This window comes from Chinchilla lanigera, unplaced genomic scaffold (genome assembly GCF_000276665.1).
Source record: "Chinchilla lanigera isolate Chin_1 unplaced genomic scaffold, ChiLan1.0 scaffold00005, whole genome shotgun sequence".
Classification (NCBI taxonomy): domain Eukaryota; kingdom Metazoa; phylum Chordata; class Mammalia; order Rodentia; family Chinchillidae; genus Chinchilla; species Chinchilla lanigera.
The window spans coordinates 42161597-42185914 of NW_004955406.1; the positions used below are offsets into that span (position 1 = coordinate 42161597).

General features: G+C 47.6%; 1 protein-coding gene across 2 annotated transcripts; it reads right to left on the bottom strand.

The window, feature by feature from the left end:
* Positions 1–1911: 1911 nt before the first annotated feature.
* Positions 1912–19886, bottom strand: Eif2d (eukaryotic translation initiation factor 2D). 2 transcript variants are annotated; one of them, XM_013523095.1, is made up of 15 exons: positions 19686–19886; positions 18677–18867; positions 17431–17514; positions 16849–16939; positions 13013–13120; positions 10812–11044; positions 10253–10370; positions 8653–8698; positions 8154–8257; positions 7886–8035; positions 7509–7631; positions 6213–6308; positions 5112–5232; positions 4053–4227; positions 1912–2106 (listed from the first exon to the last, which is right to left on the bottom strand). In XM_013523095.1, the coding sequence occupies exons 1-15, from the start codon at positions 19739–19741 to the stop codon at positions 2036–2038; spliced, it is 1767 nt and encodes a 588-aa protein (XP_013378549.1). In that variant the 5' UTR covers positions 19742–19886; the 3' UTR covers positions 1912–2035. The 2 variants fall into 2 exon arrangements, with proteins under 2 accessions (XP_013378549.1, XP_005375454.1); XM_005375397.2 differs by having other exon boundaries at positions 7509–7598; positions 19686–19885.
* Positions 19887–24318: the final 4432 nt, after the last annotated feature.

Sequence of the window (24318 nt, forward strand, 5' to 3'; positions counted from 1 at the left end):
CAGCCACTCAGTTACTGAACAGCAAGTCTTGCCGTCTTCTGGTGCTGACCATGCATCACACATGCCAGAGCTCACCCAGTCGAGCCACCTTCCTCCCCCTCTCTGCTGGGCAACCCTAACAACAGCCGATCACTGCGCACACCTGCCACCAGCAGCAGCCTAGCCTTCCAGGAGGATGCTTTCAGTGACTTGGCCAAAGCATGGAAATGAAGCAGTTCCTGCTTTACGCTGAAACTCATTTTGTTATAGCACGAGTTCACAACATTGTGAGTTTGACCTTGATATAGATGATTTGGCTTAGCATATAGAAAAATGAACCCATTACAGTCCAGCTGCACACCGCCCCCTTTCCCATCTCCATGCCACTCACAAGGGCAAAAAGGGAGGGTGACTCAGTCCAAAGGTGCCACCATTCCTGGAAAAACCACTCAGAGCACAGGTCTCAATAGCACTCGGTCACAGCAGGGTTCTGGGTTGAACCACAGTTAAGAATGGATGCTCCTTTACTGTTATGGGACCCGGCCCCCCACTTCCTGGCCTTGTTTCTCTAGCAGGATTAAAAGACAAGACACAATCTCTCTGAGCCTCCAATCCTTCCAAGACTGTGTAAAACTGGTGACTGTGAGGAAACTGTGTACAGCACTGAAAGTTACTGCACTCGTGTTCAGGACCTGCTTCCCTACTGTTACACACGCGCGATTCCCTCCACCGGACTCCAGCTGTGCAAAGGCTCTGTTGCAGCAGGATCCTGTTTGGGGTCAATTTCAGAAATCATTCCCTGGTTCCTGTGCTCATGCCAGTAGAGACGGTAATGGTGTCCTTACCGGCGAACAGGCCCAGTCCGGGCCCAAGGGCAGAAGGCAGGAGGCCCCACACACATCTCGATGATTATTCCCTGCCTTCCTGTCCAAGCCTCCGCAGGATAATTTGTGGGTATTCTCAAGCCTTTCTCAGTTTTTGGAGAAGTGACGTGAGAAGGAAAACAGACAGTGTGGTGAAGCGCAACTGCTTCTTGATGGTAAAATTCCCAGATCGCGTATGGGACTCGGTGCGGCTTCTCCGCCTGCTGGACAAGGACAGCACTGTCGCAGAAATGCTGTCCGCAACTGCCAGAGGCTGAGCAATGAACCCTGGGGAATGTGACGAAAGCATGGTTGCTCTCCTAGGAGAGTGACCGCAGGACTCCTTGTGCAGCTTTTCAGGAAGTCAGTGCATGGCCCGCTGAGGACCAACCGAAGACCCCTGCCGTGAATTCCGAGTTAAAATGTCAGCACTAAAGAAGACATCCGTCGGCTAAGACTTCGCTGCAACAGGTCATCACCTTGGGACCACATCGCAGAGTTGCCTGTCAGTGGCGGTGCGCTCCAGTCAGGAGCGGGGTCCATCACACAGGCTCATGTTCCACCATGCTCCTCTGCCCGTGTCCCTCCAACCCACATTCTGCTGCAACGTAGACTCAGTTCCTCTGCTGCCTCGACTGATGGCACAGAACAGCTAGCTTCTGTCTTCCTTATGACGGGTGTGAGGGGACTGTCTTTGGGCTAGGAGGTTAACTAGGTAATAGGAATGGATGAGCAAGAGGCCACGCAGTAACTGGCAGAGGGGCTTTCAAAACAGGAAGCCCCACCCGCCAGAACATGGCTGGGCTGCCCTGTAGTGAAAGTGGGAGGAGCTGAACTACCAAGACCTCAGATGGAAAAGGCCCGGGGCGCAGCCTTTTCTGGTGACTTAAAACGCTGCTGACTTTAGAAGTTAGTATACTATTTTTTGTTTTTCTTTTTTTTTTTTTTGGTACTGGGAATTGAACTCAGGACCTTGCATTTGCTAGGCAGGCACTTATGCCGCTGAGCTATATCCCCAGCCCCTAGTATACTATTTTTGCTAAGTGGCGGAAAGAAGAGGGGAATCAGATTTAGATCACAATAAAAATCTTTGGTAAAGAATTACATTTTTAATTTGTAAAAGCTGAAAACGCTCATAAATTACCAGCCCAGAGCCTGGATTTCCACTCGATCCATCAGCTGAAACAAGTCAGTCACTTCTTCTTGCCGGACTTGGGTGCCTTTTCCAGGCCTTGGATGTGTCTTCGCGGAAGCCCATACTCCTCTACAAGCCAAAGGCAGACACTGCGCGGTGAGCACGGTGGCACTCCACCCTCATTCCTCTACTTCTCTGCACCACTCCTTGGCCCAACTTGGAGCCTCGCTAACCTCCAGACCCACTCGGCCCACGGCACCATCCCTGCCATCAAAACACTGTTCCAATGACCCCAACTCAGACTGCTAAGGCTCACGGCCTCAGAGATGCCCTCTGGGACAGGGCATGTAGAATGTCTCAAGACAGAGTATGTTTGTGGTGAGTGATGTGTCCATCTGTGCTCCTTCTCAGCTTCTCACACAGGGCCTTCACTAAAGGGCTCGGCTGCTAGGTGCTCCCACAGGCCATAACTTCACTGAGCATTTACTACGTGCTGGGCCCCGAGGATGGGAACAGCATGAAAAGGCATGGTATCTGCCATGAGGGGCTCCATCTGGTGGGGGGGTTCAGTATTAGAAGAAACTAACCAAGCTGAAGACACTACACAGGAATTAAACACAACTGGAAGTGCTATGTTAGCAGCTTTTTAAATGCTCATTGAGGGAAATGGGATGTGACCACTGAGGTGGGCCAATGAGCTGACGACAGGGAGACTCAGTTGTAGGAGGGCACAGGGTTCTGCTCGGAAGAAAGCAGTCAAGGGATGGGCCTGGCCCACTGGGAAAGGCAGAGGACAGCAGGGCTGAGGCTGGGAAGTGTGAGAGCTGCACAGGGCCTCTGGGAGAGGCTGGTGGGAGAGTGGGTGCAGGGAGCTGAGGGCTTTGTTCTGAAAGCATGGAAGGGGTATAAGAAGTTTCTTAAGGGGAGTGACGTGTTCAGATTTGTTTAAGGAACCTAACAAATAAGGCTGGGTCACCAGAACAAGCAGAAGGGAGGGAGGCGCTGCAAGATAAAAAGTTCCGAGCCTAAGAACAGCACTCAAGAGGCAGGTGAACCAGTCATGGTGGGGCACACCTGCAATGCCAGCACTCTGGGAGTCTGAGGCAGGAGGACTGCAAGTTCACAGCCAGCCTGGGCAACTCAGTAACTTAGGAAGACTCTGTCCCAAAATAAAAACTAAAAACAAAAGGGGTGGGATAGGGCTCAATGCAAAGGTCTTGGGTTCAAGCCCCAATACCACCCCCCCAAAAAAAAACCAGCTCAGGGCAAAGTACTGAACCATTTCAGAATGGTGGGTACCATTCTAGCCATTCCTCATCTGCAAAACAGATAATAATTCCGCAGCTTCGTTCTGACTATGGAGATGCCTGCCAAAATCTCAGCCAAGTGCCTACACCATCTTGGTACTCAACAAATGCCTTATGAAACAAGAGGACCAGGGAGAAAACTAATAGTGTATGTGCTTGAGAGAGCAGTGAGCTCAAAAGGGGCCACAGGATTTGGTTCAAACACTGGCTCCATCTCGTTAGCTGCTAAAAACTACATGGGTGTGTGCGTGTGCATGTGTGCGCGCACGTGCGCCTGCCCCCATATGCAGATGCTCCTTGATGTATGATGGGGTTATGTCCTGATAAGCCCTTGTAGGGGCTGGGGATTTAGCTCAGCGGCACAGCACCTGCCTGGCAAGCGCAACGTCGTGAATTCGATTCCTGATACCGGAAATGAAAAAAAAGCTGATAAGCCCTTGTAAGCTGAAAACATTACAAGCTGAAAATGCAGGTAATGACCCACTGCACATCTCAGCTCAAGAGCAGCACACTGTGCAGTGTCAGCTGTTCACCCGCAGGATCCTGCAGCTGACTAGAAGCTGTGCCTGCCCAACAGTAGCATATTGCTAGCCTAGGACAAGATCAAAATTCAACTCAGTGCAGCACCGTCACATTGCCGTGAAGCACTGAAAATCAGTGCTGTCTGTGGATGTGCACACATGTGTGTCCTGACAACCTGATCCAGGTCAGGCAGCCAGAAATGTGCAACACTGGCCCAGCACCTCTGCTCTTTGGAGGAGTGCTCACCAAGCAGCAGCTGGCCCAGGTGGTGGATCTGGTTCCCCTGGATCTGCACCTGCAAACCATCCTTGGCTCCAGGGACAGGAGTGACTGTGGTGCTGGCCTGGCATCGCTGTTGGAGGATGGTGGCCACTAAGGATGGGTCTAGACCATAGGCCTCCAAGTTTCTGACCACAGTCACCTGGGGGGACAAAAGGGACAGTGGGTACCAGGCACATGCCCTCCCTTGCAGGGGGCCCTCCTGAGCCCCCAGCCTCCCCTCCTCTGTGCTTCCTGATGGTTCATCAGCCCTATGTATCTTCTTATCCAAATAGGTTATTTTATACTTCTGAAATGATTCTCTCTACCCCCTCTAATATGTGTTATATATTTAATGGGACAGATACTGTGTATCGCACAAATCACAATTTTTTTTTTTAAATCATGGAGAACATAAAACAGAAGTAAAAGCAGAATAGTAGAATGAACCTCCATGGACCACTGTCAGCTACAACAGTTACCAGCTCATGGTCAGCTTTGATTCTCCTGCAGCCCCATCAAGGCAAAGGCTGCATCTGAACCTGGGTCTGACTCCAGAGCCCATGCTCATAACCATACACTACTAGCAAGTTCTCTATTTGCAGCCCGAGCCTGTCTTCTTGGGATTTCTCCCAGTGACCCCAGGTCTGTCTTCTCAGGCACACAGAATGAAGAGCACTCCTCTTGCAGAAGACAGCTCTCCACATGCTTGAGGTCAGATCGAATTAGTTCCCTACAACTTTGTGCTGCCAAGATAAACACAAGCGGTTTCATTTTCACAGAGCAAGGCCCAAGAGGTAACAGAATGTATAAGAGCTGAAGCTTAGGGTATTTTACTATGGAAAAAAAAATCTTTACTTTTACAGACTAGCAGGTTTCCAGGCATTACCCTCTAGGCTGAGGAAGGGGAGTCAGCTCTGTCTGTTTGATACAGGGCCTAGCCAGGTACACAAGCATGTTTCATAAACAACTCTGCAGTGTTGGAAGCCAGCCCCAAAACCTCCAATAATATGAGGAGACCAGAACTTAGCATCTTTTTAAAATTACCTTTTTATTAGAAGCCCTCTGTGCTAGGGTGATGTCGATAGGACAGATTTTCCCTTTCTTCACAACAGGTTCCTGTCCAGCAAAGGTTACTTGATAGGCAGGCTGCAGTTTTTCAAGACATCTGAAATGAAAGTTGTGACTAGAAACGGATAAAGTCAACAGAAACCATCTCTTCATACCCCGGCCAGCAGGCCCTGAGTGGAAACTGACTTTTTAGGGCTGTGGTCTGAAACCTGGCTGTGCCTAAGACTCCTCCAGATCCCTACCACATCAGTGTCTGCGGTAGAGACGTCTCGAAAGCTCCTGGGTACAGCCAAAGCTGAGGTCCACTGCCCCTGGGAACTTGGTCCCTGGGAACTGGACATTGGCCTGGCCTTCTGAGACTCCATGGGTTGCTCTGTGGGAGTTCAACCAGTTTCAACAACACACCTTTCCAGCTTCTTTCCTTCTTGCCTTCACACCACTGGCATGTTCCAATAATACAGCTTTCATAGAACACCTTTACCGTGAGGAATTTCTACCTCTTGTAGAGATTTTCTTTGGGTGTCTTATGTATAAGGATGGACAGACTTTGTCTATGAAGAAGCCAGGTGGTACATATTTTAGGTCTGACAGGCCACCCAGATTGTAACATCTACTCAGTCCCGCCATTCTGGGACAAAGCATTCACAGACAGCACATACGTGGGTTCAGATGTATTCCAGTAAAACTTTTCTTTTTAACCAAAACGGGGCAGGCCAGATTTGGCCCATGACGTATAGTTTGCTGACCCCTGGTATAAATTATTTTCAGTTCTGGTTCTGTGAAACAGCAGCACTAAGAATCTTTCCTTTGAGGACATTAAGACAATTCTCCCCAGCCCTTTTTGCTTCTCTTGTTAAAGTTATTTTTTATTAATGTTTCTTTTCTTCCTTTCTATGTCATTTTGGCTCAAACTGTCCCAAGGAACTTGGCATCCGAATTACTCAAGCCCATATACTTATAGACTGACATGGCATAAATTATGGGAAGAAAGTCACAGACATGATAGTGATGATTTTGAAGTTTAAGATCTTAAGGGGAGGGGACAAGAGTTAGAGAAAGATCGCCATTTCCTATTACCTGCTCAGGAGACTGTCCCACGGAAGCTTCAGGACTGTGTGCTGTTCATTTTTCTCTAGGATACAGTCACACAGGATGGGATCCAATTTCACTAGACTGAAGGGAAAGAAGAAGCAATACAGAAATCTAAGTCTGGACCCTTCTGTCCGTGAAGACTCAGGATTTATCTCTTATGTCTCCTTTAGTCATTCAGGACCAGGCTCAGGTGAGGTCAGAGTCCATCAGGCGTGTGCCCACCAATGGAAGGGGGTGAGCACACGTTCCTAAGCAGAGAAGCAGGGGGTGGACAATATGCGGAATGGGACAAATCTGAAGACCAGCATTTGTGGCTTAGCTCTGCTACAAAGCACGTAATGTAACTTTCTAGGCTTACTTTCTTAGTTAGCTAGCAAGAGAGAAGTAGGGATATGAATGGGAACTGCCCCGATCTGGTCATCACACAGTATATGTGCTCCGAATTATCACACAGTATCCCATAAATTTGTAGAGTTAAAATAATAATTTAGGGCCAGGGTATATAGCTCAGTGGTAAAGCACTTGTCTAGCATGTGTGAAGCACTGCTGGGTTCCATCCACAGCACTACAAAATAAGTAAGTTTAAATGTTAACACAAATGAAGACGGGGTTGGGATGTGTGGCACAAACCTGTGATCCCAGCACTCAAGGGGCTGAGGCAGGAGGATTACCATGAATTTGAGGCCAGCCTGCACTACATAGTGAGACCCTGTCTCAGAACAAATAAACAAACAAACAAACAAAGCACAAAGGGATTAAATTAGACTGGTGGGGCTCAATTTTAAGTCATGAGAATGTCTTTTTTGTTGTTTTTTGGAGATAGGGTCTTGCTATTAATTTAAACTTGGCCTTAAACTTGCAACTCCAGACTGCTGGGATTACAGGCATGTGTCATCACACCCACCATGAGGTTGTCTTTTTAGATTAAAATCATATATATATATATATATATATATCACTCAATGGGCCTCTCTGGCAGTACAGCACCTATGTGCCTATTAAGAAAATAATACACAAACACTTGGACGTGAAGCTCGGTGGTGCTACGCATAAGGCAAGGTGAGCTCAGTCCACAGGCAGTGGTGACAGCACCGAGGGATCTGAGCGTCCTGGCCAGTAACTCTAGATGTCTGCAGCCCTCAGTGTATAAGAAAAGGCCTTGCGCGTTCTTAAGATGCTGAGATTTTCTGTTCTCCATCCCCAGACCTCATCCCCAGACCTCCTCCTCTGTCTGCTAAGGATAAAGACCTGACAAGACAGACCTCGTTTCCAGCCACTCACTTCTTGTTGTTGGCATCCACCAGGTCATTTTTCTTGGCGTAGTCAATGACAGTCGCTCGGACCTCGCTGGCCTCGAGAGTGCTCCCCTTCCTGTGAGACAGGAGGTGCCCGGGGTTGTTCCAGCTGTGCAAAGGGACAGACCAAATACCCAGACTCCCTCTGCTGAGCAGCCCTCTCTGCTTGGCTTCTGACCTTTGCTTTCTTCCCTTTTGCTGACTGAGATGGGCAGGATTGGGAAGAAGGTGTAATGCTGGTTTGGGAGGAAGGGAGATGGGGCAGGTAGGTTTTGCCAGTCACGGAAGAATACCACTCACGCTGAGAGAGGTCATGTAGCCAGAACACCCCACAGGCAGAGGAGGGCTGCTCTCTGTACTCACTTGTGGCCAGACTCCTGGAAGAGGAGGGTCATGCTGGCAGGGACACAGTAGAGGGCCTTTATATCTGGAGGGTGATAGGTCTGTTCCCTGCTACCTTCCTGCACAGTCTGCGAGGTCAGGGAGGGTTCAGGGATGATGAAAGACGTGATCCTAAAACCCAGCAGAAGGAAAGAAAAAACACATTTTACACCAGTGTCTCTGTAGTCCTCACTCAGAGGCCCAGTGCCCAGGGTCAGCCGAGCTCCAGAGGCCAAGCCCCTGCACTCACCTTGGATGCTTCCAGTCCACAGCCACAATGCTCTCCACCCCTCTGCTCAGCTCCTTCACCTGCACAATCTCCTCCTGTTGCATGTGCTGCAGGAACTTAGAGAGCTGGGGAGAGGGACAGGCAGGGCCCTCACTGACTCCACATACACACACTGGCTCCTGGGAAGTGCCAGCTCGGGCAAGGCCAGCTCGGAGGCTAAGCAAACTGATCCTAGTTTCTGCCCAACTCCACTTGGGACTAGGAGGTCCCCACCCTACAGGTGGTGGAGAAGAAGCTGCCAGAGACAAACTGGTGATGCCTGCCAGAACTCTAATCAGACATAAAGGGGCCAAGTGGGAAGGTGGAGTCGGGGCCCTACCTGCCTCGGCCCAGGGAATTTCTTTATTCCCCTTAGAATCAGAAAACTTGACTCTAGCCCGAGCCTGCAGAGGGGCATCCCAAATGTCCACCCCCCATACACAGCACTCCACGTGTGGATGCAGAGATGACACCTGCTTACCTTTTTATAGCTCGACTTCTTTATGTCCAGCTGTCGTCCTTCAGGGCTGATGGCAGACGGAAAAGGCAAGTTAAGCCAAAAGAGCAGTGGGGTGGGACCTGCCTGATGTGAAGAGGAGAAATCTGGCCTCGGCCTTCCTCCCCCATGTCCATTCCAGAGCTCTCCTCCTGGGGGTGGCATCCAGGAGGGATGCGGACTGTGGGACACTCTGAGCCAGTGGTATCCAACAGAAGTCTCTGTGAAGTCATCCAGGACAGTAGCTATTAAGCACTTGAAATGTGCCTGCCATGCTCAAGAACCCATATTTTAAGTTTTATTTACTTTAATTAATCTAGACTTAATTGGTCATATGCAGCTATCAGCTACTGCATTAGATACTGTTTTAGATTCCTCTTAAACCAGAAAACTTTCCACAGCCTTAAAAGTCCCACTGTCCAACAGCAAGTTCACACTGTGGACAGCCACTCTAGAGCAGAGGTTGGCCAGCTGCAGCCTGCTGCCCAACTGAGCTAAACCCTTTATTTATCTGTTGGTGTACCATGGCAGACAGGAACAGTTGTAACAGTGTCCCTCTGGCCTGCTACACCTAAAATATGTAATCTTTGGCCCCTTACAGAAAAGTTCACTGACCTCTGCCCTTGAGCAATTACGTTTTGAGTAGAAGTTCTTGATGGAAGTTGTTACCTTTCCCTCCTCCCAGAACGTGCACCTCTCAAAACATGCACTCAGTGGCAGCAGGATCCGCAGGGAGGCGTTTCTGAACCCACACCAGGTTCACATCTGTCTCAGAGAATACGCTAGGACCCTTCCCCCAGAACTGCAGGCCAGCGAGGTGAGGACAAATGACCCAGGGTACTACCCCACACTCCAATGTCTCGCTTACACAGGTGCCTTCCGGAAGCCCACGGCAAATGGAAGAAGTCAGATTAAAAACTGTTTCTAGAGATACAGATACAGTCTCAGAAAGCAAGGAGTTCAATCCAAGGGTAAAAATCAACAGCAGGCCTCCTGACAGGACAGTATGAGAGTGGTGCGATTGTACGTCCCACTACCCACTCTTCATAGCAAGCCCCTGAGCACTGGAAACCCAGCAACTAGTCGCAGTCTCTCATGGTTGTGCTCTTGTGGCTGTGTCCTCCAAGAGGAGCTTCTGTCACCAGTAACCCTGCCTCTCCTGGTGGCTTTTGTTGTGGGGGGCCAGGGGCCTCGTGCCTCCTCTTCCTACCAATGCAACCCCGACCGTCCCTCTGACACTTGAGAAGCACGAGGGATGGAGCATCACAAGAAGCCTCCTGATGGAGAGGCTGCCCAGAGACTGTGCAGGACGCTGCCTGGTTCACGAGCAACAGCCTGGAGCCACCACAGCAGAGGCGGCACTCGGAGAACGCTGAAAATATCAACTTCCCATCCCTCCACATCCTCTCACTGGCTCAGAGATGTTATTAAAACCCAGAAGGAATTTACTTGCCAGATCAACCTTCCCCTCCACTCTTCCCACAGCATGGCCCTCAATCAGTCCCCGTTATCCTGTCTGGCTCCAGCACCAACCACGAGTGAGACCTGGCCCCCGCCTGCTAGCCCAGGATAGCGCCTTCCATACCAGCAAGAGAACATGTGGCTGCCAAGGAACGTGCTCGTGAGGAGAGGAAGGTCGGCCTTTTTGACTCGGCACTTCAAGGCCTGCAGGAAGCACTGCTGTACCAGGTCATCCATTTGCTCTGCAAGGCACAGACAGGAAGTACACCCTCCTGAGGACCACAGAATGCCTCCCTGCTTCGCCCGGCTGGCTCTGAACAGAACCACTCCCAGGTACCACAGCTGCAAATCGGGAACACCGAGCCTTTACGTCAACCCAGAGAAGCGGGTCAAGCCATAAAGTCCCACCAAGCCAGGAACACTCACCCAGAGAAGTCAGAAGACACCCTGGGGCGCTGTGGCTGGAAACTGCCCAAATATCGGGAGACTGGCACCCAGTGAGACAGAACTTATGGAGAAGGTATCAGAGGCAGGAAGCCACAGGGCTGCTGCACCACCCTCACCAGAAATGAAGACTTGCCCGGCCCCTCCCAGATCGTCACTGCCCAGCTAGGCAGAAGTACAGTGAAGTGTCCTCTCCTGAGCTGAGATTAGGGGATGGGCCTCCGACTCCAGAGCCATACCTTGCACAGATTTGCCATCCGTGGGCCCTGGGCTCAGGTCCTGGGTGCTATCATCTTCTGAGGCTTCTGGGAGGGACTCCTCCCCATGCACTGGATGGGCCTCCCCTCTCCCGTCCTCTGCTCCCTGCAGGGCCAGGCCCCTCATGTCTCCCTGCACCTTCTCTTCACTGACATCGGCGGCACCCTGCACCGATGGAGCAATGGATGGTGGAAAGGACTTGTCTCCCGATCGCCTGGAAAAGTCTCCCATCAGACACCATGCAGCAGACACGGTTCTGTCCGCACCCCACCCATGGAAGTCACCAGGAGCTCAGAGCCGGCCAAGGTAGGAACATCACACAAAGAGACAGCCTGTACTCTCAGAGCAATTCTATTTCAATTTAATTTGGGACCCACAAAAGTTCCATGCCTCAGCCGGGGATGTGGCTCAGCGGCACAGCACCTGCCTGGCAAGCGCAAGGTCCTGAGTACCATTCTCGGTACTAAAAAAAAGGAAAAAAAAAAAAGAAAGCAAAAGTTCCATGCCTCTGTTTCCTCATCTCTGAAATGGGGAAAATAATTCTCACTTTCTCTCTAACCCAAAGGAATAACTGTATTATTAGATAGAGACAAGGAAAGAGAAAAGAAAAAAAAAGTTTTTCTTTTTCTTCTTTTGTTTTTTTTTCCTGTACTGGGAATTGAACTCATGACCTCACGCTTGCCGGGCCAGCGCTGTGCCACCGAGCTAAATCCCAGCCCCTAAAAAAAAGTTAAACACAAACCCCTATGCTGGGTGTGTGGTGGCCCATGCCTATAATTCCAGCACTCAGGAGGCTGAGGCAGGAGGATCGCTATTTGAGGCCACGCTGGGCTACATAAATGAGTTCAAGGCCAGCCTGAACTACGTAGTGCGACCCTGTCTCAAAAACAAACAAACAAAAACCCCTACAAGCACTCCCTTTGTATGAATAAAATAAATAAATAAATAAACCACTTTGAATTAAACAAAATAAAGACAGTAAATGAAAAGTCAGGTGGTGATAGTACCCACCCAAAATCCCAGCATTCTGGGAGCCTGAGGCAGGAACACCATATATTCAAGCCCAGCCTGGTCAGTGACTTAGCAATACCCTACCTCAAGATAAAAATTTTAAAGAGGGCTGAGGATACAGAAGGCTCTTGGTTCAATCCCTAGTTTTTAAAAAAAAAAAAACAAGATTGCAAATACATTCTCAAGCTCCAATGTTAAATCAAATGTAATCTAATTTGCAAGGCTGAGGTTACCGACGTTTATTCCTGAACCCTGGGAAGATAGGATAAAAAGGGGTGCATAGCAGAGAATGCAGAGGTAAAAAGCTTTACCTTAGCCAAGATTATGTAAATCAAACCAAGTTTTAACTGGTAGCTGCACTAACGCTTATTAGGATTTGTAACTGTGAGATCAAAGCACCTGTTCAAACTACTCTGACAGTAAGTACCACAGTATTTTTAAAGCAGGGGTAAAGGGCTGAGGCAGCTGCTGATGAAAACAAACTAAGGCATGACCATGGTTGCTGTACCTGACTGAGAACTAAACCAAGGCACCAGGAGAAGTCAGTCATCTGCCCTCAGATATCTGCTCAACGCAGGCTGAGGCTGCACCTCAGGCAAAGGGTGAGTTTATACCCGCAGGCCACACACTGGGCCAGAGGACCGGTGCATTGTTACTGCTTTGGTAAAATGACAAGCGAATAACCTGAGAGTGAACTGGAAGGTGGCTCTGGAAAGCAAATGTTATGGTCAGAACGTGTGACTTTCCATAATGCAGGGCGATCTGAGACCTGAATACGATAAAAGTAATCAGTTATCCTGGGGTTCGAGGGTCCGTCCTGTTTGATGCAGATCCAGAAGCACCAGCACAGGGCCACAGGATGCCTGAATGTGTGTGACAGGAAAGGCCTGACTGAGCAGAGTTATTTAAAAATATGAGTACTGCCAGCCCCGAAGGTCTTCCAGGTCTATAATTCTAACACTCACCTAGAAAATCATCAAAGTTCTTGCTGATTTTTTGCCTGAACTGGAAATATATTTTCCCCACATGCGGCAAGGAAATGAAGTCAGGTAAGCAAATTGCCCAAGGCCACAGCTGAACCCTACACCCAACCTTGCCCTTCAGGATTGCAGGCCTATGCTCTCCCACGCAGCCTGGCTCCCCGCAAACAGAAAAAAAACACTGTACCCACCACAGGTGGTCCTGGTAAGTGTGGAGCACCGAGAAGCCCTTTCCCTTCAGGCCCGCAGCCAGCATCTCAGCGGTGGACAGGAAAGCCACTCCGATTGCTACCGGGGCTCTAGGAAGAAGCAGGCCAGAGACAAGGCTGAGGGGAGGCTCTGGAGAGGGCAGGCATTCAGACCCTCATTCTTCTCTCCCACGTGGGACAAGCACCCCATCAAAGAGCTAAGCTCCACCCAGTGTGTTTTCCTCCAATGACCTATAAATATTAACTTTCAAACATCTCTTGGCTAAACCCTTCCCTATAAGTAACTCCTCTATGGACATAATTACTGCCTTTGCTTTATTCCTATTAGCAGTTTAACCCAAGCATAACTTGTAAGGATGCTGAAATTTCCCTTCTTTTAACTTCAAAACTATAAGAAATCACTGGGATGAGGGAAAGAAGAAAAAAAAAGGAACGCAAAATATAAATATATATATGAATAGCTGCGATAACTGTATTGCTGATGTCTGATGATGTATTGAGATGAACAGTTAACGATTACATTTTTTTATGTTCTGATCGATTGCGCATGCTTGTGTCTGGTGGTCTGAACAACTGATCTGAAGTAACACTATGCAATGGAATTACAATGGTGAACTACCATCTTGTCTAGTGAAACTCTGTATTATCTCTACTGTTTTATTGAAGAATTATTTTCCTATTCTCTTTAATGGTTTGAGCAATCTTTCATTCTTACATCTGGTAATCTGAGCAATGTAGCTGAGGACAGCGAACAACCACTGTTGATTTGTATTATTTTGTCTTGAGACTCTGTATCACTTTGAATGTTCTTGCTTTGATTTGTTCATGATTATGATACTGGTACGCTGCTACGGTTCTATTTCTTTGTTTGTTTGTTTCTCATTTACTACTCCCTTTAAAAAAATATATATATATAAGAAATCAAAACCATCATTCTATAAGGAAGTTCAGGGGAGGCAATTCACATGCCACAAATCAGGCTAGGGCTGGGGGTGTAGCTCAGTGGCACAGCACCTGCCTGGCAGGCATGAGGCCCTGAGTTCCATTTCTGATGCTCAAAAACAAAACAAAACAAAACAAAATTAGGCTAAAAGAGGCATAGGGAAGAGGACTCTTGTTGCTTGGATATCCGAAGTCCGATGAGAAATCTGTCACCCTAGCATTACTCAGGCATCAATCACACATTGACAGAGAGCTAACAGGCAGAATGTGTCATCCTGGCAAAGCAGCCCGAGTCCAAGGGAAAAGATTCAAGAGCTCCCAACATCTGAACTTAAAATTTGTTTTACTAAATGTGCTGGCTCTACTTGTTGTGTCTATAATAATCAGTTCCTTTGACAGAAACTTTGAATTTGGCTTCTTTCCAAAATTTTAAAAAACATCTTTTTCCTCTGTTCCCCAAAAGGGGAATGGCTCAGAATCTCCAGTCTTGAATGTGACTTGTATTTTTAACAAACCCCCGTGCTCTCCCCCACCTGGCACTGTCCCAATGCCCACCCTCATGTACCTTCTGGGCTACACTATGTGAGCCAAATACCACTTATGTAGTCAGATGGAATAGTAGAGGGAACTAGGGAGGAAAGAAGGGGTAAAGAAAGAAAGGAAAAGAAAACAGGAGGAAAGAAAGATAAAATGGAAACAAAGCTTTGTAAATAAGGAGGGAAAGAGGGTTCGAAGGAAAGGGAGGGGAACAGGAAAAAAGAAGAATCAAGATATTGCATGCACAGGCACAAATTTCCCGTGATGAATGTGATCATTAAGTATATCCTCATTGTACCAATAAACTTAATAAAGATGTATGTACATAGGTACATATGAAAAAAAGAACAGTAGAGGGAAAGTTAATGACCTACCATTCTTTTCAACTTGATTTCTGCTATAGGTAAAAAGAAAGGAGTCTAAGGGTGTGTGGTTCCAAAAAGCTTAAGGAAGATGAGTAGCAAAAATAAGATCTTTCCATTGGGCCTGGTGGCACAGGCCTATGATCCCAGCCCTCTGGAGGCCAAGTCAAGAGGATCATATAAATTCAAGGCCAGCCTGGGCAATTTAGTGATGTAACAAGACTCTATCTCAAAATGAAAAATAAAAAAGGGCTGGGAATGTAGCTCAGTGCTGAGCTTAGTAGCTCAGCCTTGGGTTTGATCCCCAGTACCAACAAAAACAAAAACACTTCAAACACAGACCTCTCTCATGCCCATAATCTCTCCTCTCTCAAAGAAGCAATGAAGGAAATAGTGAAATGTAATTCTTCGTTCACTAGGACAGTACAAACGAAAATGAAACAATGCTGGTATAAGCATAGAAACAGGCTCCATATACGCTGTAGGCAGGAGTAAAAACCAATACTTTTTTTTAGGGAAACAGTACTGCTTTTTAAGGTGTACTGTAGAAAAATACTGGTACTGGTATTTCTAGAGTCATCAAGAAGATACTGTTTGTAATAAACACAAATTATAGGCAACCTCACTGTCCACCAGGATAAGATCCCATACTTGACCACATACCAGGTGCAAAGATTTGGCGGATCTGGCACCGGTATGTGTGCTGACATGGAACACATCCATACTATATGATGGGAAAAACAATATACACGAAGTGTAATTTATTTGTATTTTTAAACATATATACCCCAAATCATATACTTTTATACACATACGTCTATAAGCATTGAAAAAGGGGAGGAAGGACACACATCAAAGTAACAGTTTCTTTGAGAAGAGGACTGTGGGGCAAAGAGGCTTTTAATTTCAGAGCTGTTCATAAAATTACTTCCTAATTTATTTTTAAAAAGCAGCAAAGTGACAGATACATAACTGTAACTATACCAAAAATTGTTCAATGGTACATTTAAATTGGGTAAATTTTATGGTGTCTCAATAAAGGTATTAAAAATAATTAAAAGATGAGGATGATAATGTGGATGATGGGGAAAAAAGGATGAAGATGCTAAAAGACAAGGAAAGACCAAGGGAATGTCACAGACAGAGGAGGCTAGAAGATATGACAGCTAAATGCAATGTGAAATCATAGACTGGACCCTTGAATGGGAAAAAAAAGACATCAGTAGGAAAACTGGGGACATATGAATAAAGTCAGCAGTGTAGTTAACAGTATTGTCCCAATGTTAATCCCTTAGTTGTGATAACACCATGATTATGTAAGATGTTACCATTAGAGAAAACTGGGTAAACAGCATATCAGAACTATGTACTATTTTTGTTACTCTTCTGTAAGTCTCAAGAAAAAAAATTTTTTTTGGACAGCAATGGGGACTGAATCCAGGACCCTTAACACTGAGTTACATCTCCACCCCTTTTTAAAATTTTGAGACGGGGTTTCACTAAGTCCCTAAATTGCTTGGACTGGATTTGAATTTTCGATCCTCCTGCCTCAGCCTCCCAGAGTACTTGGATTATACACATGCACCATTATGCCTCACTTAAAATTATTTAAGTTTTTAAAAAAACAGCAGCCAGCTGGACATGATAGCACACACCAGTAGTCTCAGTACTCAGGAGACTGATGATTATTAGTTCAAGGCCAGCCTGGGCTATACAGCAAGTTCAAGGCTGGCCTGGACTACACAGTGAAACAAAAAAACGAAAAAAGCAGCAGCCACAATGCCTTCCTCCCACCCACCTAGATAAAAACACTCCATAAGTTCACTGCCATTTCCCCATATCCTACTCTCTGCTTCTTCCAGAAGAACTTGTGTTTTTTCTCAATACTTTGTCCATATGTTTTGGAAGTTGCCATTTCCCTCTTCCTCCCTTTTACCTATGTTTCTCCCCAGAAGGCACTGCTGCCTGTCACAGTACCTGTTCCCCACCAAGGCAATGGCACAGAGGTCGCCCTTCTGTACCTGAGGCAGACCAGCAGGGGGCACCACTAGTCCTGGCAGCATCAAATCTGTAGCAAACAAAAGCATCACAACTTTGCACATCCGTCTTATTCCACTATTTATTTCATTATTTATTCATTCACTTGACCAAGAAACACTGCTTAGGAATCAGCTATGTTACTCACAATGAAATTTTTAAACAACAACTTGAATATCAGTTCTCCTTTTGGGGTCTAGTGGTCAAATAAAAGCACCAGGCTGAGTGTCTTATACCATGATATATCTTGTGCTGGTTTCCTAAATTCAGCTCTGTGATTTAAAGTAAGTTGACAGTAGCACACAAAGTACTTTCACATCACTTATCTTATGTAAGGCTTACAACAGAGTCAGAGAAGCCCAGAGAACTCATGGATCGAGCCAACTGAAACGCATAACACACACATGGGAAAAATTCCACTGTCAACCATATGAACACAGGAAATGGGCAAACTTATTAAGTCAGTTGGCCTTTACTGAGCAGACTTCAGGCAATAGCTAGAATACACAAAAATCCACTTACCTGCTCCCCCTACCAGTTTTTCAAGGACCAGGGGCCATGTGGTGAAGGTCGGTAAAAGATCCGGATAGGACCATAGCGTGTACACTGCAGAGAGAGTCAGAGAAAACACTCACCACCAAAAAGCGAATCTGCTGGAGAACTGCCAAAACCTAACTTTGGTCACTTTAAACAGAATACAGAAAAGAAACTCAACTCATGGCTAGAGAAAGGGCTAGGGACTTAGCTCAGTAGTAGAGCACTTGTCTACCAGATTTCAGGCTTTGAGTTGAAATCCCCAGTGTGAGAGCGGGGGTGGCTGTCAAGGCTGGCTCCCAGAGAAGGTTACCAGGGAATGACCAAAGAGGTTTCATTTCTAAGCATAGACTCAAGGAATTGTGTCACTTGAGATTTGAGGGCACCTACTGCTCCACCTGGATTGCAGCAGAAATAAATGGCCACATAGGATTAAAGTAAGAGCAGAAAACCAACAACTCTTTCATTTATAACCTCAGAATCAAGTGACTTAATAACAGGGAGCCAGCCTGTAGGGAATTTTGAAACTTTCTCCTGTGTATCATTTTATTTCCCATTTCCATAGTGATAAGCAGTAAAAGCCCTAGTTCAAAAAGGGTCTGGCACAGCAGAGAAGTAGGGGAAGAGGAGTGGCCTAAGGAAACTGCACTGGACTACTACAGCCAATTGAAGGAGGAAAAGTCCCATAGAAAAAAGTAGGTATCAGTAGCTATGGCAAAGAGAAACAAAGACTGAGCCCCTGAAATCTGTGACAAAGAAAGAAAACAACATACAGGCAGAGCCAAAGAATAAATCTCTGAGAGACATCCTAACTGAAGATATCACGAAGACAGATAGACAGCTTAATTAATTTAGCTGCTCTCCTAATACAGTATCTCTCCTCAGTGTTTTAAGAAAATCTTATTACAGGTAGTTTAAGGGACGTATTTTACATATGAAATTCCATTCTTTGCAAGACCTCTGCTCTATCTCTGGTTAACCCACTCTTTTTCTCAGCACTTCCCTTTGTAAACATCTCTCTTGTACGCGTGTATGTGTACGTGTGTACGTGTGTGTGTGCGTCTTTCCTAAGGCAGTTTCTGGTCTTGGAAGACCCAACTGTAGAAATGCTAGGTCTGCAAAGATCCTTAGGGGTAGACCTGGAAGACCTACAGGAGGCAGGTTAATGAAGAAACAGAGAGAAGGCGTATTAGGCAAGGACTGTCGCTGCAGCCTCTCCATTGTGCTCTCATACCTGTAGGATACAGATTTTTCTCCAGTTCAAACAGGATAGGGTTGCCACCACTGGAGTACACAGTCACTGCGTCCCCTTTGTGAGTACACAACTTCACAATGTTGAGCTCCTCCTTTCCAGGTATCAACTCAGAGACCTGATCTGTTCCAAGGGTGGCGAAAGCAGCTGTCACATCAGCTCGAAGCTTTCTCCTGCAGCAAGCACACCAGCACCATGAATGCTGATTTTAATAGAGAATTTGGAAGGACTCACTTATAAAGGACATGGAAAGACTGCCTGGTTTCAGATGCCCTGTTCTCATACACTCTTCCAAAATCCTATTCTCTTTCTCATCTTTTGTCTCCTCTATTTTGACATGTTCCTAGGCCTGTCTTTCCATTGTATGGGTAGGAAAACAAAGGTCCAGGGAGAAAAGTCTGCCTGACAGAGGATACCCAAACCCTGCCTTCTTGGCTTCATGCTTAGCACTCAGATCCACTCCTTTCTCAAATGTCTGGCAAATCTGTCAGCTTATGATTAAATAGTTACACTACAGCACCGAGAATGTCACATATAGAATACTGGTTCCCAAATCCCCAACAACATATCCTGTCTGTATTTGAGACACTGTCGATGAGACCGTTCTCCTTCCAGTTCATCCCTATTTCTTCCCATCTCATACTCCAACTGATTCTCCTAACACAAGGAATCATTAGACACTTCTTTCTCCTATTTTTTTAGTTCTCGGTGTCCTATTTGATCTCTTCCAAAGAGCGCCAAACTCTGCGGAGGGCGGGGATCTTCACTTCTACCCCCTCCACAACACCTTAACAGTCTGCGGTCAGAAAACGCGGGTTGCACTATATTTCTTTTAATTTCATCAGAGTACCCGCCAGACAGCCCGGGAGATCACTCATCCCTCCCCCGCTGTCCCATCCGCCTGGCCCCAGGTCGGCCGCGCTGCCCACCTAGACGGCGGGCCCTCCAGGCAGGAGAGACGTCTCGGGGCCCTGGGCCTCCTCTCCCTCACCTGTCCGACCCCTTGATGGCCGTGTTGGACTTGACCCGAAAGGCCTTGGCGAACATGTCTGCTGAGACAGCCCGGAGAAGACCCGGAGCGCACAGAAGCCAGGCGCTGTCAGGAACACGAAGGAGAGGAGGCTCCCGGGCCCGCAGCACTGGGGGCAGCCATGCTGGGAACCCGGCGGCGAAAAAGGGCCGGCTGGAAACGCAGGTTGCGCAGTTTTGCGGCCGCGGCCACTGCGCAGGTCGCGGCCGCCCCTAGTGGGGAGGTGGGAGACTGCAGAAGGACCCGCGGGCCGGGGTTGTGGGAGGCGCGTCCCACCCAGGGCAACCACCGTTCTTTCCTGGGTTACCTCTGCACCCGTAGATGTGCAGTGGCCAGATCGCAGCGACAGCGATTTAATTCCTGCCTTCCTACTCCCTCAACTCTACCAGCTGTTCCCATGCCGCAAAGTGAGTTGAATTCACGTTTTATTAAACTTGTAGGCCTCGTGAATGCCCCCCACTCCCATAATGGGGATTGAACCAGAGCCTTCACATTGAGCCACACCCCCAGCCCTCTTTATGTTTATAGTTTATTTTGAGACAGTCTCACTAAATCGCTTAGTTGCACAGGTGGAACTCAAATTTGGGATCCTCCTGTCTCAGCCTCTCAATGTCCAGGCACAGGCTCTCCTGCCAGGCTGTAAATACTTTCCTTGAAGACTTTCATTTGTTCAGATCTTTTGCATGGCAAGCTAGTTGCATCAGCTAGGATTTTCCCCCAAAATTTCCTCCACGGTTTTTTTTTTTTTTTTTTTTTTTTTTACATGGGGTGTTATGACAGCAACAGGGATCTACTCTGATCCTAGGTTTGCCCAGAAGTCATGCAAGCCGGGCAGAGAGCATAGGTTTCCCTGAGAGGAACAGCTATGTAAATGGGAAGCAAGGATATAAACACCTGGGTAATGACCCCCTACTAAATTAAAGTTTGCATTTTAAAACTTCAGACTAATTGTTCATTCACCAATAAAAAATACTAAGTGCTTGATTTATTGACACAGTTGCACGAAGAGGCCTCCTGTGGCCTGGTGCCAGCCTCAACTCCTAAACATGGACCCACCATGCGGCTGTGTGCTCCAGCCATAAGGCCCAAGGCAGAGAAGCTAAAAGAGGACGCTGGCCCCTGCTCCTCCAACCCCCACTTGCCCATACTGGGGGCGGTGTGATGCACTCAGGGCTGTTACAACCTGTTCCGGAGCCAAGGAATATTACTTAGGAGATGTGTTGGTTTGGGGGTTATTTTTGCAAGGGGAACAATACAATACAGGACACATATTTTGTAAGATTATTTATAATAGTCACCCAAAGAATGATATACCCAAGAGTGTGCAGGAAATCTGTCCACATACCAAGACCAAGGAATCCAGCTGAGGGCCTGGATCTCACGGAAATGTCCTGCATGAGTCCAGCTTAAGACCTAGAGCTCATAACAATGCCTCCCACCAGTCCACCTGGAGGCTCAGAACCCATAACAATATCTCATGCACAGATGTTTCACAGATCTGCTGTAAAGGCCTAAAGGTCAGTGGTGGAATCTAGGAAGTCTGTGCCACAGGATGGAGGATCTGTACTAGCAGGCTGAGGGATCTGCACTGGAGCTGGGAAGTGACGCTCAGAAGAACCAGAGCTCCCCCAAAAGTTACCACAGCCACCCTCAGCAACAGTGAGGTCCCGAGCTCCTCCAGTGATCAAGATGGCCAACTTCCCATCAGGGAAGCCAAAGTAGCAAGCTTCTCTAGGAGACCGGCAGTGCACCATCTTCCTCTCTGGAGCCAGGAAGCAATGCTCAAAGTGAGGACCAGAGCTCCCCCAAAGTGAACTGAAGCTATTCTCAGGGCCAGCAAGGTCCCAAGCTCCTCCCAGGATGAAAACAGCCAAGTTCATCAGGAAAGCCAGCATGATGAGCTCCTCCAAAACAACCAACAGCTCCTTACAGGTTCCACCAGCTCCAACAGCCCCTCTTAGCTCCCAACAGCCTCCTTCTTCTCTAGGTCTGCCTCTTATGCTGCTGGCAAGTCCTCGGGTGGGCCTCCCACACCCAGCACCACACCTACTTGGTTCAGCTGGGGGTTATAAGTTGACCACCAGTTATCAATCCACTACTGGAGAATACTGGAAAGTTCAAGCTAGGGAAATTATGTATACCACACATCCTGGGTAAAACGTCAGTTTTGAGCCTCACAATGAATGGTTGACAAGTAGGAGCCAGAACTCGGGGGATCTGGCAACCAGGAATCTGCCTCCCCCTTAAGAGGCTCGGAGCTCCTTTCTCCAGCTGGGTGTAATCACACCTTCCCCATCTGCACCACTGACCCGGTGACTGTCTATTGCTGGGCAAACTGGACCCGGAGGTTTCTTAGCCTTCCCTTTGCAACAGCAGCGCCACCCCTCAGGGCTCCCAACCTGTTTCTCACTGGGGTGTGAACCATAGAAGTGCAGGACAGCTGGGGACAGCCATGTCAAGATGGGGTGGGGGTGTCATGTCCACTATTTACTTGGCAGGAACCTGGCTGGAAGGTGGATTCCCTGTAAGAGTAAAGAATATTCTGAAGCAAGGATAGATCAAAAGAGAGACTCCCTTTTGTCAGGCTAGACCCCAAGTACCAATCGACACCACCAGGACAGGCAAGACTGAAGCAAACAGCCTTATCTTTATTTCAGGTTGGGTGCAACCTGGGCCAAGGGCGAGAAAGCCGTTGGCCCTGAACAAAGGAAGGAGACCTATTTTATAGACTATTTTAGGTATGGGAGGGGGAAATTCCACTGAGAAAGGTGGAAAATTTAAGTTTCTCAGGGGTGATTGGTGGGTCTGGTGCCTCTGAGGGAAGGAAGTGCAGGAGGACATGGGCATGTTGCTGATTTACTGCGCAGCTTGGCATTCTGTAGATTTTTGAGGTTTCCTGTAAGCCTGAGAATTAGGCCTGGGAACTATCCTGATAGACAGATTTACTTTAGTCTCTCGAGCTGAGCGAGGGGCTTCCTGTTTGAACAGACAGGTTGTCAGTCAGAGTTTTTCTCTCCAAGTTGGGAGGGGTACAATGTGAGGGACCTAACACCTTTCCTCTAGCCTTCCTGTCCTTTCCCTTCCCAGTGAATCCTAAGGAGGCGAATTCAACTTATTTAACCCAGTGAGACTGACGGGACACTTACTGGTCGGATGCGACTGTTAATCATTGTGTCAGTTTTAATGGATGAAGAAACACCTGCCAGATTAGTAAAGCACAGTTCTGGTTGTGGTAGTGGAAGACTGAAGGAGGAAGATGCACTTGGGTTGTGGGCAGCATCAACACATCAGCTTGTAGCCCGGATGGAATAACAAAGGAAAGAATAAGGAAGCGCACCCATTTTGAAAACCTCTGATGTCCTTGAGCAGGTGTACTTTCTGCTGCCATTGCCTCTGGACATCTGTCTCAAAGTCTCCAGCTTTGCTAGCCTTCCAATACAGTCTCACACTGGCGACTCTTCAGGGAGCTTCCAGGCCTTCAACCTTGGGTTAGTGTTATGTTTGTGCATGTGCACATGCACATGTGTATGTTTTGAGACAGGTCCCACTATGTGGTTCAGATTGGCCTTGAACTCACAGCAAACCTTCTGCTTCAGCATCCTGAGTGCTGAGATTACAGGTGTATGCTACCATGCCTGGCTTGGTATTGTATTCTTGATCTCTCTCGTTCTGTGGCTTTCATCTCCTCGCGTGGAGGAGCTGTAGCCCTCAGCTGTACAGTCCTCCAGCTCCAGTGTACAGACAGCCATACAGCCATGGCAGACTCTCCCCCCTCGGATACTATAAGCCTACCTAATAAAACTGCTTGCATAAATACATATAGAGAAGTGGCAGGATCCTCTAGAGAACCCTAACTAATATATTAAGTTCTGTGATTATTCAAATGAATTAGACACAGGCCCTTTGCCTTTGGGGGCACAAGTCTGACAAGTGGCCTGTGTGTCATCTTGAAATCAACAGATGCAAGGGTGTCCAGGTTGATACTTCATTCATGACTGCCTGCTATTTCCTGTTTCACTAGCCTTCTCTCCCCTTCTGCCAAAACCCAAATACCCTGAAAGCACTGATCATCTGTGTTTACGTGTCAGAGGTGATCTGTGGCTTGAAAATTCTTTGATGGCTCTTAATGGCTCTTTAGATGAGCAGATGTTTTAAAGCCTCAGAAAGAGGTGTCGCTCAGTGGTAGGATGCTTGCCTGACACGCAGGAGGCCCTGGGTTTGACCCCCAGGGTCCTCATGATCTCCTCACCTAACACAGAGAGCCAGGGTACAAGGTTTTGCACTTTCTAAACACCCCCTTGTTCCTTCCGCATTTCACCTTTGCACCAACCCTGTAGGCAGTTATTGTTATCCCCTAAGTCAGGTGAGGGGTCTGGTGCACAGAAAGATTAAAACACTCCTCTGGCTCACACTGTCATTTCCACTGGGCTGTGGGTGATGATTTGTAATCACTAGAAAAAGACAAATGCAACTAAAGGGTGTGCTTCGGCTTGTGTGTAGATGGCCTCCAAAGCCTCATGTGGTCATAGGTGGGGATTTTCAGAGGCGGCTGTATTGGGTTAATAACTCTTAGTTATTGCAGGCTGATCAGGCC

What these genes read in the sequence shown, in the direction of transcription:
- Eif2d (XM_013523095.1), bottom strand. Translation starts at nt 19,741, where the DNA reads ATGTTCGCCAAGGCCTTTCGGGTCAAGTCCAACACGGCCATCAAGGGG. An exon ending in GAAAAATCTGTATCCTACAG is followed by an intron (nt 17,515 to 18,676) that starts GTATGAGAGCAC and finishes CTCTCTCTGCAG; the next exon opens with TGTACACGCTATGGTCCTAT. An exon ending in ATTGCCTTGGTGGGGAACAG is followed by an intron (nt 13,121 to 16,848) that starts GTACTGTGACAG and finishes GCTTCTTCCTAG; the next exon opens with AGCCCCGGTAGCAATCGGAG.